The sequence below is a fragment of the Tripterygium wilfordii genome, chromosome 3 (assembly GCF_013401445.1).
Source record: "Tripterygium wilfordii isolate XIE 37 chromosome 3, ASM1340144v1, whole genome shotgun sequence".
Classification (NCBI taxonomy): domain Eukaryota; kingdom Viridiplantae; phylum Streptophyta; class Magnoliopsida; order Celastrales; family Celastraceae; genus Tripterygium; species Tripterygium wilfordii.
Window position 1 is genome coordinate 10630738 of NC_052234.1, and position 13784 is coordinate 10644521.

At 38.2% G+C, this 13784-nt stretch overlaps 2 protein-coding genes and 1 pseudogene across 2 annotated transcripts; all 3 read left to right on the forward strand.

Annotated features, from left to right (window-relative positions):
- The first annotated feature begins 846 nt into the window (after window positions 1–846).
- On the forward strand, window positions 847–2688 carry LOC119988216 (annotated as a pseudogene).
- Window positions 2689–5216: 2528 nt separating this feature from the next.
- LOC119988206 (UDP-glycosyltransferase 73D1-like) lies at window positions 5217–7033 on the forward strand. The gene has a single exon (XM_038833171.1). It carries the CDS (start codon window positions 5357–5359, stop codon window positions 6836–6838), a length of 1482 nt encoding a protein of 493 aa, XP_038689099.1. The 5' UTR covers window positions 5217–5356; the 3' UTR covers window positions 6839–7033.
- Window positions 7034–7516: 483 nt separating this feature from the next.
- Window positions 7517–13693, forward strand: LOC119988294 (myosin heavy chain, cardiac muscle isoform-like). The gene is made up of 7 exons (XM_038833278.1): window positions 7517–7748; window positions 7844–8044; window positions 8125–8247; window positions 8612–8800; window positions 9164–12325; window positions 12531–12664; window positions 13084–13693. Exons 1-7 carry the CDS (start codon window positions 7668–7670, stop codon window positions 13328–13330), a joined length of 4137 nt encoding a protein of 1378 aa, XP_038689206.1. The 5' UTR covers window positions 7517–7667; the 3' UTR covers window positions 13331–13693.
- The last annotated feature ends 91 nt before the right edge of the window (window positions 13694–13784 follow it).

The following is a 13784-nucleotide window of genomic DNA, read 5'->3' on the forward strand; positions in this document are numbered from 1 at the left end:
TATCTATGAAAGGTCGTGATGGAATTTCAACGAACACTTGATATGCACAGTAAATTTCTACCACAACTGAACTCCTCAATCAAATAAGCCATGGTAAATAAGATTAACACAAGAACAAGATCAAGTAAACAACTCCTCTAAAGTGATATTCCTTCCACAAGACAACAGCAGATAGCAAATACTCCTAAAAAATATTGGCTCGCAAAGATTATCCAACGAACATAAATACATAAGAGTAAACAGCAGTGCCCAGTCCGTAACTTCAAAATCCATTAAAAAAAAAAAATTGAACTGTAATGAGGGTATTTAGAGCATACCAGATTGCGATTTAGAGAATGCGCCGTTGAGCAAGAACGGAGTTAATTCCGCTCCTTGTCGTTACCGGACCGGCAATTGTTGAATCCCAGCCAACACAAGATTGACCCTTAGAAAGCGAAGCTCAAGACGAATAACCAAAGACAAAGGCGCGCGATACACAAGCGATTTTGCCTCAACTCAACAGTGATGGATTGGGCCTTGGGCTTGAGGTTACTGTGGGCTGAAGTTGGTCCAGTTGGAAATGATAATGGGCAACTCTCCCTACAAGGCCCACATAAAGCCCGCTTTGATAAGCCCAAAATACACCAGCCAAACCATAACTGGGTTCATGACACCACTGCTTGATTTACGGAATCACGGATAAGCCATTGCAATTTGCAAGTCATTTTTTCCTTCAATTTTGCTTTTGTATGTTTATTACCTGAATTGACAATCAAAATATCTTTCTACAACTTTTCGTGTCATATTGTATACCGCTCGATGCATCGACGATTTACAAGAATGCCTGATCGGATGGATGTCCTCCACAATGAAAAATCAGCTCTTCAATCATCAGCTATTTGGCCTTGTGGAGTAGGCCTGAATCTTCTGCAGCAGAACATGACCAACTGAACCACACACCTGTTGATTTCTCCCTTCAACACTCCGTAAACCCTAAGGCCTAAACCATGGATTCCCAACCCAATCAACTCCACTTTGTCCTGTTTCCTTTCATGGCTTAGGGGCATATTACTCCCATGATTGACATCGGTAGACTTCTGGCCCAACGCGGCGTAATGATCACCATAGTGACCACATCTGTAAATGCGGCCCGGTTCAAACCAATTCTTGATCGGGCAATGGAATCTGGGCTCCCAATCCAGTTGTTACTCCATCAATTTGACTATTCAGAAGCAGGTCTACCAGATGGGTGCGAGAATTTGGACATGCTGCCTTCGATGAGCTTGCGCAAGAATTTCTACGATGCAGCAAGCATGTCACTTGAGCCAGTAGCGAAATTGTTTGAAGGGTTAGCACCAAAGCCAAACTGCATAATATCTGACATTTGCTTACCGTATACCAGTCACATTGCGAAAAGGTTTGGTGTCCCAAGAATTTCGTTTAATGAATTTTGTTGCTTTTCCATCTTGTGCTTGCATAATGTGAAAATTTTCGAGGTTGCTGAGAAAATTGAGTCTGAAGATGAGTACTTTGTTGTGCCTGGTTTGCCGCATCACATTGAAATAACTAAAGCATTTTTACCCAGTTACAACATACTTGCAAATTTTGAGGAATTTACAAAACAAGTTGGTGCAGCAGAACTGTGTTGTTATGGTATGATTATAAATACATTTGAAGAATTGGAGCCAGAATATGTGAAGGAGTACAAAAAGGCAAGAGGAAATAGAGTGTGGTGTGTTGGTCCTGTTTCACTATGCAACAAAGATGAGTTCGATAAGGTTGAGAGAGGTAACAAGTCCGCAATTGAAGAAAATGAGTGTACAAAGTGGCTTGATTCATGGAAAACAGGCTCAGTAGTCTATGTTTGCTTTGGAAGTATTTGCAATTTGATACCAGCACAGTTGATAGAGCTTGCTTTAGGTTTAGAAGAATCAAACCAGCCATTCATTTGGGCACTAAGGGCAGGAGACAGAGCAAAAGAATTCGAGAATTGGGTTTTAGAGAGTGGATATGAAGAAAGGATCAAAGGAAGAGGCCTTTTGATTCTCGGATGGGCTCCTCAGTTACAAATATTGTCTCATCCTGCAATTGGAGGATTTGTAACACATTGTGGTTGGAATTCAACACTTGAAGCCATATGTACTAGTGTACCAATGATCACATTGCCGCTTTATGAAGATCAATTTCTCAATGAAAAATTAATCGTGCAAGTATTAAGGATCGGTTTGAGGATCGGGGTGGATGTTCCGTCAGTGGTGGAGAAGGACAAAGTGAAGAAGGCCATAGACAAGTTGATGGGTGAAGGAGAAGAAATGGAGGGGATTAGACAAAGAGCAAGAGAACTTGGAGAAATGTCAAAGACGGCATTACTGGAAGGGGGTTCTTCTCATACTAACATTACATTGTTAATAGAAGAAATCAGGCAGCGTGAATCTCAAATCTAGTGCCTTATAACAATTTTATGATGTCATCACACCCAATAAATAAGTGTCATACACTGCTGAGATATGTAGCAATGTTGTTTTAAGACGGAAAATGATAAAGATCCCAATAACATCCATCTCACACTATTATATATTAAGGAAGAGGTTTTGTTGACTCGTTAGGTACTAGTACTGAGGTTGTCACAAAAATTATTGGAAATTGAAACGCAATGATATGCAAATATTTGGACTGTAACTCAACTTCTGTTTTTTGTGTTTTGAATAAGATTATTAGTGTACTAAAAAAATAAATTATATATGAGTTTTAACTTCTCATGTATTTATCATCAGCTTAGCCGTTGATACATTCAAAAAAAAATCACATCTTTTAAGCAATCTTTGCATGATTCTTCTTGTCACATGCATCTATCCTACTCTTGCTAAGATGCTTTAAATCAATAGAGGTTCATAAACATTATTTGCATGACATTATAGTTACATCTCTTAACTTGTTATGACCATAAAAAAATCACTGTATTTAAACACAAAGTGAACAAATCTACGAAAAAGTAATGTTTTCATTTCTTAAAGAACTATGACTTATAAAACATCAAAAGCAAATGGAATATTGGAGGAAACTAATACGACCATTGATTGCAAGCTTTGCAGTAGTGCATTTTAATTTCTTGGTTTTATTTATTTCATTTTGGAATTTTTTTTACTATGATAATTATTCCACTTTTCATATTTGCAGGATGTTGATTCAATTAACAAGAGAGAATTACCGCTCATTATAATTTTTTTCTTTTTTCATCCGTTGTTATCTTCTTTTTTTCCTTTCTTCATCCGTTGTTGGAATGTTAAGAAAATTTTTGAAGTAATCAAGAAAATACCTCAACTGATGACTTCTTTTCTTTTATGGAGAAAGAAAAAAGATGTTAAAAAAATTCTTGAAGTAATCAAGAAAATACCACCTCAACTGATGTTTGGATCCCTTAATCATTGATGATTCTTGTAGAGATATTCGTCATCGGCCGATTTGAAGAGTTAATAGAGAAATAAGTTTTAAACTACACAGAGCATACTGAGGAAATGGGCAAGGTGAAAGAGTTCTTGAAGAAAAGAATAAAGAATAAATGATGGGACAAATGCCGAGAACAACAAAGAAGTAATGGAGGAGGAGAAGCATAAATATAAAATATACAGTACAACTGCTAACTAAGAAAATATCAGAATTGAATATATTGAATAAGAATGCGGATGGAAGAAAGCAAATGGATTTTGATACTACATACTTTTTCACAGGTAGCAAAGAAACTCAAGTGGGAAAAACAAAATCATACATAACAGAGGACATTCGGAAGAAAATGCTATATTCGATTACCATAACTAAAGGAAGTCAATTTGGGAAAACAAAATCAATCATAACAGAGGGCATTATAAATAAAAAAACCCAAAATCAAATTGGACTCGAAATTTGAAGATTTAGAGAATCAAAGTAGAGACAGATGAAACATTTTTTTTCTTGTTTGAATGGGTTATTTGCCGAATTGGACCTTTTAATTTTGCTAGTTTGATTTGTTTATAATACATATGGTGATTGAAATGATTTTGAACATGTTTTTCACATCATTTTCTTATCCATAGCCCTTAGGCCACATGGTTCCCATGATAGATATGACCAGATTATTGGCACAACATGGTGCGAAAGTTACTGTAATTACAATCACTCTAAACGCTGCTTGATTCAGTAACATTATCCAAAGACCCATTGAATCAGGGCTTCTGGTTCAGCTCCTTCAAGTTCCATTTCTTTATGCGGATGCTGGCTTGCCTGAGTGGGTGTGAAAGCATGGACCGTCTTCCTTTCTGATATTTGTTGGAAATTTATTTTGCTGGAATTGGAATGCTGCAAAGACAAAGACATGTGGAACAAATGCTCGATGAAATGCTGCACCGAGTGAGTTGCGTAATTTCTGATAAAAATAAAAAAATAGTGGAAAAAGACGAAGAAAATGGTGGAAAAAGACGAAGAAAATTCATGTCGACGACTACATCAATTTATTCGCTTATTCTGTGTTCCACTTGCATGTACTTCCCTGGCCAATGAAGTAAGAAAATCAAGTAATCTTCTTAGGAAATAGATGCTTGTTGTTGTTTCACGTGCTTCTTTAAAGTCAATCTTTATGTTATTTTCCAGTATCTGCACGAGGTGGTTCAGATGACCCCAGCTTCCTCCGACTCTGCGTGTGAATGCACACAATGTGTTTGTTATTTTTCCTGGCTGAAGCCCATTTTTGTGCAGCCGAATGTGAAGGTTCATATCTATCCATCAAAATGGAGTCAATCACCAATAATAAAGTAGCAGTCGACGGATTTATATGCTCGCCTTACATGCTTCTAGATTATTATAAGTTGTCAATATCAGTCATTATTTTTTTATGAAAAATACATCAGCACAGGCTTAGGTATACATCATTTGACAGCGTTGATGACATATGCATGCCACATAGAACCAGCAGGCATACATATCCTATGAAACTTCTCCCAGAATTTAGTTTAATTCTAAAGGAGTATGTTCAAATTCTTGCTGCAAAACCAACCGGCCACATTTAACTAGTCGAAAAATCTCCAGTAGTTGAACCAAATACCACTAACTTAATCAGCCATTAGAATTGGACGAACATGTAATGCCATGGCCGAATCACCAAAAAAGTAGAAGAATCATAAAACTAATCTCATGAATTGGATTCAACCCAAAACCCCAGTTGGGTGTAGACAGGTTAGATAAGTACTATCAGCTGACACTAATATAGTAGGAAATGACTTGTTCAAAGTCAAGCGCTCACTGTATAAGACTTATTAGTGTATTAAAACATTTAATTACATGACATTAGATCTTTAAAAACATCTAGCGATCACCAGACCAGTCACAAATTTTTGTTGCATGAATAATGGCTTCCATAATTTCAGGTCAATTACACTTCGTCTTGATCCCACTTATGGCTCAAGGCCACATGATTCCAATGATTGACATGGCAAGACTAATTGCAGAAAGAGGTGTTATTGTCACCTTGGTCACAACCCCTCAAAATGCTTCAAGATTCGACACGATCATCGATCGAGCAAAACAATCAGGACTCCTGATTCGGCTATTTCAGATTCCATTTCCATGTCAAGAAGTGGGGCTCCCTGTAGGTTGCGAGAATCTTGACACTTTGCCTTCAAGAGACCTGCTAAGGAAATTCTACAAGGCACTTGCTATGCTGCAACAACCTTTGGAGCAGTTTCTCCAACAGCAAGAATACCCTCCAACCTGCATAATTTCGGACAAGTGCCTCTCCTGGACATCCAATACTGCTAAAAGATTCAAAATTCCGCGGATTGTCTTCCACGGGATGTCATGTTTTTCATTGTTGAGTTCTCATAATATCAAGCTTCATAATGCTCACCTTTCGGTATCTTCAGATTCTGAACCTTTTCTGATACCAGGATTGCCACAGAAGGTTGAGGTGACGAGGGCTCAGCTTCCAGGAGCTTTTGTCAGTCTACCTGATCTGGACGATTTCCGCGACAAGATGAGAGAGGCAGAATCAACAGCTTATGGAGTTGTGGTGAATAGTTTTGACGAATTAGAGCATGGTTGTGCTGACTTCTACCGGAAAGCCATAAAGAAAAAAGTGTGGTGCATAGGTCCAGTTTCTTTAACTAACAAGGAACTTTTGGACAAGTTCGAGAGAGGAAAGAAGTCATCAATTGATGAGAAACAATGCCTTGATTGGCTTGATTCAATGAAACCAAGGTCAGTTATTTACGCGTGTCTTGGTAGCATGTGTCGTCTAGTTACATCTCAATTGATAGAACTGGGATTGGCATTGGAGGCAACAAAGCAACCATTTATCTGGGTTGTAGCCAAAACCGGGGAAAAATCTTATCTTGAGCTTGAAAAGTGGTTAATGGAGGAAAGATTTGAAGAAAGAGTCAAAGGAAGAGGACTGGTAATCAAAGGTTGGGCTCCACAAGTTCTCATATTGTCACACCCAGCTATTGGTGGGTTCTTGACACATTGTGGTTGGAACTCTACAATAGAAGGTGTATGCTCTGGTGTGCCGATGATAACATGGCCTCAATTTTCTGAGCAATTCTTTAACGAAAAGCTAGTCGTGGACATGTTGAGGACCGGAGTTTGCGTAGGTGTGGAGGTTCCGGTGAGATGGGGACAAGAAGAAGAACTTGGTGTGTTGGTGAAGAAAGACAATATTATCAAGGCTATAGATATATTAATGGACAAGGGAGAAGAAGGTGAACAGAGAAGAAACAGAGCAAGAGACCTTGGAGAAATGACAAAGAAGTCAATGGAAGAAGGTGGATCTTCTCACATCAACATGTCATTTTTAATTCAAGATGTAATGAATCAAGTGGTTACTCATTTTTAAGAGTTCAGTAGTTTTCTCAATTGTTCAAGGGGTTTTCTATGCAAATTTTATTAGTGTGAATCAATCCAGAGTCAATATATGTATTGAATTCTACTGATTTCTCTCTGTAACTTGAAATTTTTGGAGAGTGTTTCAATTCAGTGTTGAAGTCTGCACACAATAAACTCTACTGGAACTTGTACAAGACTACAGCTACATGACAATGTTACTAGAACACATCGCCTGGTCTCAATCCAGCAAAGTCATTGATATATCCGCCCGTGGATCCCCAAGAAAAAAACAGTAATCTTCTAAAACCAGAAGAGTAAAACGTTGTTGTTCGATGAAGTCAATGTATCCTAGTTGTCGTTGAATTCACTGTTGCATTGTGGCTAGGGGTTTTGCTTTGGCCCAACTTACTAGAACAGAGTGAAAAGCTTGTGTGCCTTCAACTTTGATCCAACTTATCTTATCATCAGCTTAGAGATTTGTATGCGTACAAATTTAGACCCACATCGGATGTATGTCACCGAAGTTTTGCTTTTTATCTACACCATTAAAAGGCAAAAGTGTTCGTTTGAACTTTGAACCAAACTGGCTGTTACAGGTTTCGACATTGGCACTCAATTCCTACAATGAAACGACATAAACTTTGCTCCCATGCAGTGCAAACTCTTGTTGTTGAAGCAAATGCCAAGGTTGGTATGGCATAAAACGACAACTACACAACTATGACCAGCTACAACCACACAACAATGACCAGCTAGCTAACATCGCTAAAATCAAACAATTTTGGTGGTTTAATTGAGCAAGAACGAACCCATAGATTTTACAAAGAAGAAGAGGAAAAATGTTTAGGTTGCAGAAGACTAGACCTTCTAAATCAGGAGAGAAAGTTGACTTCAAACTCTCTCATTTCAGGGCTCTCCAGGTAAATAAAATGTCCCACATCGATCGAAACTCGAGCCAAAGCTGGACATTGTTTATATATGTGTGAATATTAGACGCGGGTTTTTGTTTTTCCAGGTGCCGAAGGGATGGGAGAGGTTGTATGTGAATATAATCTCTGTGGAGACGGGAAAAACGATTGGGAAATTGAGTAAAGCTTTGGTGCGAAATGGGAATTGTAGATGGACGGAGACTCTGTTGGAGTCAATTTGGGTTCCAGGGGATGATTCTTCAAAGGAGCTTGAAGAAGAGTGTATCTTCAAGCTTGTTGTTGCCATGGTATGATAATTACGATGTTCTTATTCTTCTTCTTCTTAAAGAATAATTGGGGATTTTAGTATTTGAATATTGTGTGGTAGGGATCAGCCAGATCTGGCATTCTTGGAGAGGCAACTGTGAATATGGCTAGCTATGCTTGTTCGAGTGATCCTGTTCCTCTTCAATTTCCATTGAAGAAGTGCAGCCATGGAACGGTTTTACAGGTAAGTTTTTCAGGTATTGCGTTTTGAATTGTAATATATTAGATTGTTAGTCTAATGGATCGAAATTCATCATGTTAGCCATTGATTATTTCTTCTAGTGCAAGGAATGGAGTGTAGGGCCATTCCCCTGTGGGTTCAACTGTAACATAATTATGTTTGCTTTGCACAAATGCTACATTTTGTGAGAAAACCTAGGGTTTACCAGTAACCTCTGATAGTGACATTAGGAGAAAACTGCTAAGTGGGTACAATGGTTCAGTTGATTTGCTTTCTGAGCCAGTGAAGAGGTTTTGTTCCATACATAATTTCCCTTGAGAGTTCTTGCCCTGATAGTTTAATGTTTTGTTTTTAATCTGGTTTCCAGGTCAAAATTCACTGCTTGACACCAAGAACAGACAGGGAAATTACATCAAAAGAGACAAATTCGAATGAAGAAGATCTGAATCCCGACTCTCCGAATGTGGATGTCCAATCAGAAGCATCTAACAGCGTTTCTATGAGGAGTGCTAGTTCAAATTCCGGTAAAGATCTTGTCGGAGAACCTCGGAGTATGGTATGGCTACATCTTACATTGGACTACACCCGTGTTTTACGGAAACCACAAATGTCAAGATGTATTGTTCTTTGCTGATAAATACAATTGTTGTTCAGTTGATCCCATGGTTGATCATTCCTGTCAGATGATAGTTAAACCAACAATGTAATATGATCAATTGCGGCAGTAAACATTCCGCAGCAGACCGGATTTTGACATTGAAGTTAAAATTTATGGCGATTGTGCACTGAACATTGTGGATCGATTTAATAATCTAGAGTCCTAGAGTGAAAAAAAAAAATTGGGTAGGGGTGATTGCACTGCTTGATGTTAGCCAGTTTTCCATCTGTGAAACTAAGATAATTTTCTGTTTTATTGTAGGAAGAAAGTTTCTCTGCCACTTCAGGTTCATATCACAGCTATGACTCAGCTCCAAATTCCATGGAGATGGAAAGTTTCTCTTCAAGTAACAATTTAAATGGCGATGAGCATAATCTGAAGGGTGCTCAAGAACCAACCAGAAGCTTCCAGAATAGTGCTCAACCATCCAATTCTCATGCTGGCAATCCTTTTCAATCAAAGCATTCATCCTTTAATTCACAACATATGGATTCAAATCACCAATATTTGAGAACATTTGGTTCTTCCAAAAACCTTCTTGAAGCTGCAGAAGATACAATCGAGGAGCTTCGCTCTGAAGCTAAGACGTGGGAGAGGAATGCCCGGAAGCTCATGCTTGAACTGGAGATAATGAAGAAAGAACATTCTGATCAATACAAAAACCAGGCAAATCTGAGAATGGAACTTTCAGCAGCATGTGCAGAACATGATGGGTTGCAAAAGGAAGTTGCCCGACTGAAGCAACAGTTAGAGAAGTCAATGGTGAATCCATCTTCATCAGAGGTTTCAGTATTTCAAGATGAAGGTGTAAACCATGTAAAGAAGGAACTGCAAGATGAAATCAAATTTCAAAAAGAATCCAATAATGACTTGGCTCTGCAGTTGATGAGGAGTCAAGAATCAAATCTTGAGCTTGTGTGTGTGCTTCAAGAGCTGGAAGAGACCATTGAAAAGCAAAAACTTGAGATAGAGACCCTCTCAACACTGCAATTAAGACTCAGTGAAATGGATAGCTCCATCCTAGAAAGTACAGAGGAGGACAAGAGGGGTTTAATGCTTCAGTTGCAGCAATTTCAGGAAGAGGAAAGTTTACCAGCTAAGGGGCAACAGCTTGAAAAGGCACTTCAGGAAATAAAAATTGACAACGTAAATCTGACAAGCCAAGCACTTTTGGTTATGGGGACAGAATACAAAACTAAGTTATTTGCAAAAGAAGAAGAGATTGCCAGTTTGAGAGTAAAATTATCTGAGTTTCGCAAAGAAAGACGTCCTGCAAAAATGGATACCATTATTGCAGAAAATGCAGATCTGATAGGAGAAATCAAAGCCCTGAAAGAGAAATTGCAGATGCTTGAAAGGGACAGTACTGAACTGACAGATGAAAAGTTTCAGCTCTTGAGTAAACTAAAAGAGAAAAATGACAATGCAATGGCGGAAAGCACATCTCGGTCATCCAATAAGCTTTTAGCCAATGGTTTTATCAAATCCAGATCTGAAGTGAGTGATGAGGAATCCGAAATGCATATTCTCAAAGAGAAGCTGAAGAAGGAAGTACTTGATGAGATAGGAAACGAATATAACTTGTCCATCAAAGAACTTGAGAGGTTGAATATCGAACTGGAAGTAAAAATTGAAGAACACGGGGAGGAATTGGCCGAAAAAAGTTCTAAATTGCAGACACTTGAGGTTAATCTGGCGTCAAAAGAAGAGGAGATTAGCAAGCTTCTGCAGAGTCATAGTGCATTAGAGGCCAAGTTTTCAGATCTTCAAGATGACAAAGCTGAGCTAGAGGATAACATGGAAGATTTCCTAAGAGAAAGTGAGATTGCTACAAAATGCTTGACTGATTTGCAGAATGATTTAATAGTGCTTAGCAGCAGTGTTGATTCTCACATTTCTGTAAATAAATATTTGGAAAAACAAATCTCAGAACTGGAAACTGGAAAGCAGGATTTGGAGATCCGTATATCAGATTTAGAGCAAGAAAATGTGCAGCTATCCGCACTCAAATCTGACTTGGATGCTCAACTGAGGTCTTTGACAGTTGAGAAGGACGCAAGTGAACTGGAGCTAGAAAAATCAAAACATCTTATCCTGACTCTGCAAGATGAGATCACAAAATTGAGAAATGATATGGAGACTCAAAAGATGGATTTGAAGCAGAATCTAGAGGACACAAGTAATCAATTGTCTGCAGCTAAAGAAGAGTGTAAATGTTTGAGAACAGAAAATACCAAGCTACAAGCTGCCACTGAGAGTCTGATTGATGAGCGTAATTTACTTAAAAAAACTAATGGAGATTTAAAGAAGCAGAACTTGGAATTGCATGAGCTTCATTCTCACCTGCAGACAAAGTTGAAGGAATCGCATGCAAGTTTCACTGATAGCTCCAAGAAAATAAAACTTCTGGAAGAAAAACTTTCTTCGGTGCTGGAAGATAATGATTCAAGAGGGAAGATTTTAACTGCAGAATTAGATGCACTTCTTGATGAAAACAGAATACACAAAGAGAAACTTGATCAAGGTGAAATGTTGCTCAATCAGATGTATATGGAGCACACAGCTGAAGTTGAGAGCCTACAACAAGAGGTAAAACATCTCGCCAGGAAACTTTCTGCCGCTCACGATGAAAGGGATAGAATAACATCTGAATGTGAGCAGGAAGTATCTCATTTACGAGCTACACTGGAAAGCGACCTCAATAATATGCAATTAGAATCTGAGGAAAAGGTACAAGGCTTGGTGGCTGAGGTTGCTACCTTCAAACAGAACATGGAAAAACTGAAGACTGATAATGATAGACTTTTGAAGTCGCTACAGAAATATAAACATGGGGATGATAAGTTCAAGACTGCTGTTAATGATCTTGAGCTAAAGCTTACAGTTTGTGAATATGAACGACAACAACTACTGGAAGAATCTTCAAATCTCAAGATGCAGTTGCTGAAAGTAGCACATCATGAGGATAAAGTTTTGACTTTTACGAAGAAGCTCAATGCGTCAAAGTCTGAAAAAGATAAACTCGAGGCAGCATTAAACCAAATATCTGGAGAATGTGAAGAATTGAAGTTAGAGAAAAATTCATTAGTTGATAAGATTTCTACCTTGCAGGAAGCTGTGGCTGAATTAGAGGACTGTAAAAAGAGCAGGATCACTTTAGAAGAAAAGCTTTTGGAGATGGCAGATGATCTAGCGGCAACAGAGACATTCTGTGCACAGGATGCTAAGCTCAAAAATGAGCTCAGCCTGATAAAGAGGGAAAATGATAAGTTTCAGCAGAAGATCCAACTACTTGAGGAAGAGAAATTTGAGAGCATAGCTAAAGCTCAAGCACTTGAAGAAGAACTGAAATTGATGAAGGAAGAAGCAAATAATCAAAGAGCATCCAACATAGCTTCTTACAGGAATCGGCATCAAAGAGAGGTACAATAGACCATTTCCTTTTTGCCTCTTCGTTTTTACTGCCATTGTGAAAATCTTAAAACTTCTCTGTTTATATACAATCTCTGAATCTTTGACTTCTATTGGTGGATATTAATCTAAGTGGCCTTTTTGTTATTTTGTAATCATCTTGCCTAACTCCTTCAGGCTTCCTTTTCATTTTCTTTTCCTATCTTTTCCAATACAGAGTAAAGATGGATATGAAATTTCTGGTGAAATTCCTTATCCTTCTGGAGACGCTCTTTTGAAGATTCGGTCACTAGAGGAAGAACTTGCCAAGGCTACAGAAGCAAATAAAATGTATAAAGTTCAGCTTAAAAGGTGAATGCCAGCAGAACCCAATATGACACATAAGTGACATTCTATGTGCATAACATATTGCTCATTTAATTTGTGATCTGAATTTCATTAAAAATCAAAGTGCCAAAGAAAGAGTTAAATTTTATGTTCCGTTTAGGTTCTTCTAATCTGTTAGATTCCTTTGTTGACATTAGCCAGTGCAGCAGTATATGTAATTAGTGTTTTCAAATGATGACATGCCTAGATTTAACTTTTAACTAGTTAATGGTTATGTCATCAAATTGTAGCAACTCTCTGGCTGAGTTCTGCATTAGCACCACTTGCAATTCACCTGTATAGCGAGGGAAAGCATACCATATCCCCTAAGAGAGCTGGATATTTTATATTGCGACATTATTTCTGTTACATCAGATATTTGACTCTTAATAATTTTCCCGCAGATTAACATCTGAAGGTAGGAAAAATCGAACTGAGTTTCCTAGAAAATTGACAACTGAAGGTGAAGTTACACCAAAAGACAGAAATGAGCGCACAAACTCATCAATGGAAGCAGAGTTAAGAGACCTTCGTGACCGCTACCTGACCATGAGCCTCAAATATGCTGAAGTAGAAGCTGAGCGTGAAGAACTTGTGATGAACATCAAAGCAGCAAAAGAAGGAAAGAGGTTGTTCTCATTTACTTCATGATCTTCCCATGTAAGCTTTTCTAACGCAAATACAGACATTTTTTTACCTGTGGATCCCTTTGTACCGTAGTTTTGATCTTCAAAGCTGTTTGTGAGGTTGAATAACCGTTGAGGAGAGTAGCAAAATAATGGCCAGAATTCGTATAGATGTGCCAAGTGCTGTGGCTGACAGTTTTTTAATTCCCATTTTCACTGTCAAACATGTTATAGATCGCTGGATTTTTCATCTTTCTCTAGTTGCCAGTTGGAGTACCTTGCTAATTGCAAGAGCTGTGTAAGATTGTGTTATTAAGATGTCAAGGTTAACGGGATTCTACCCGTCTCAATGTAGTAAAACACACTATAAGAAATCAAATGATTTACACCCCATACCTGCATAATGTAAAGGAAGTATCATGAGTTTCCAGTAATTTCTCATTCATGTTCTTCTTTTATCTGTGCAGTGGTCTGCAATA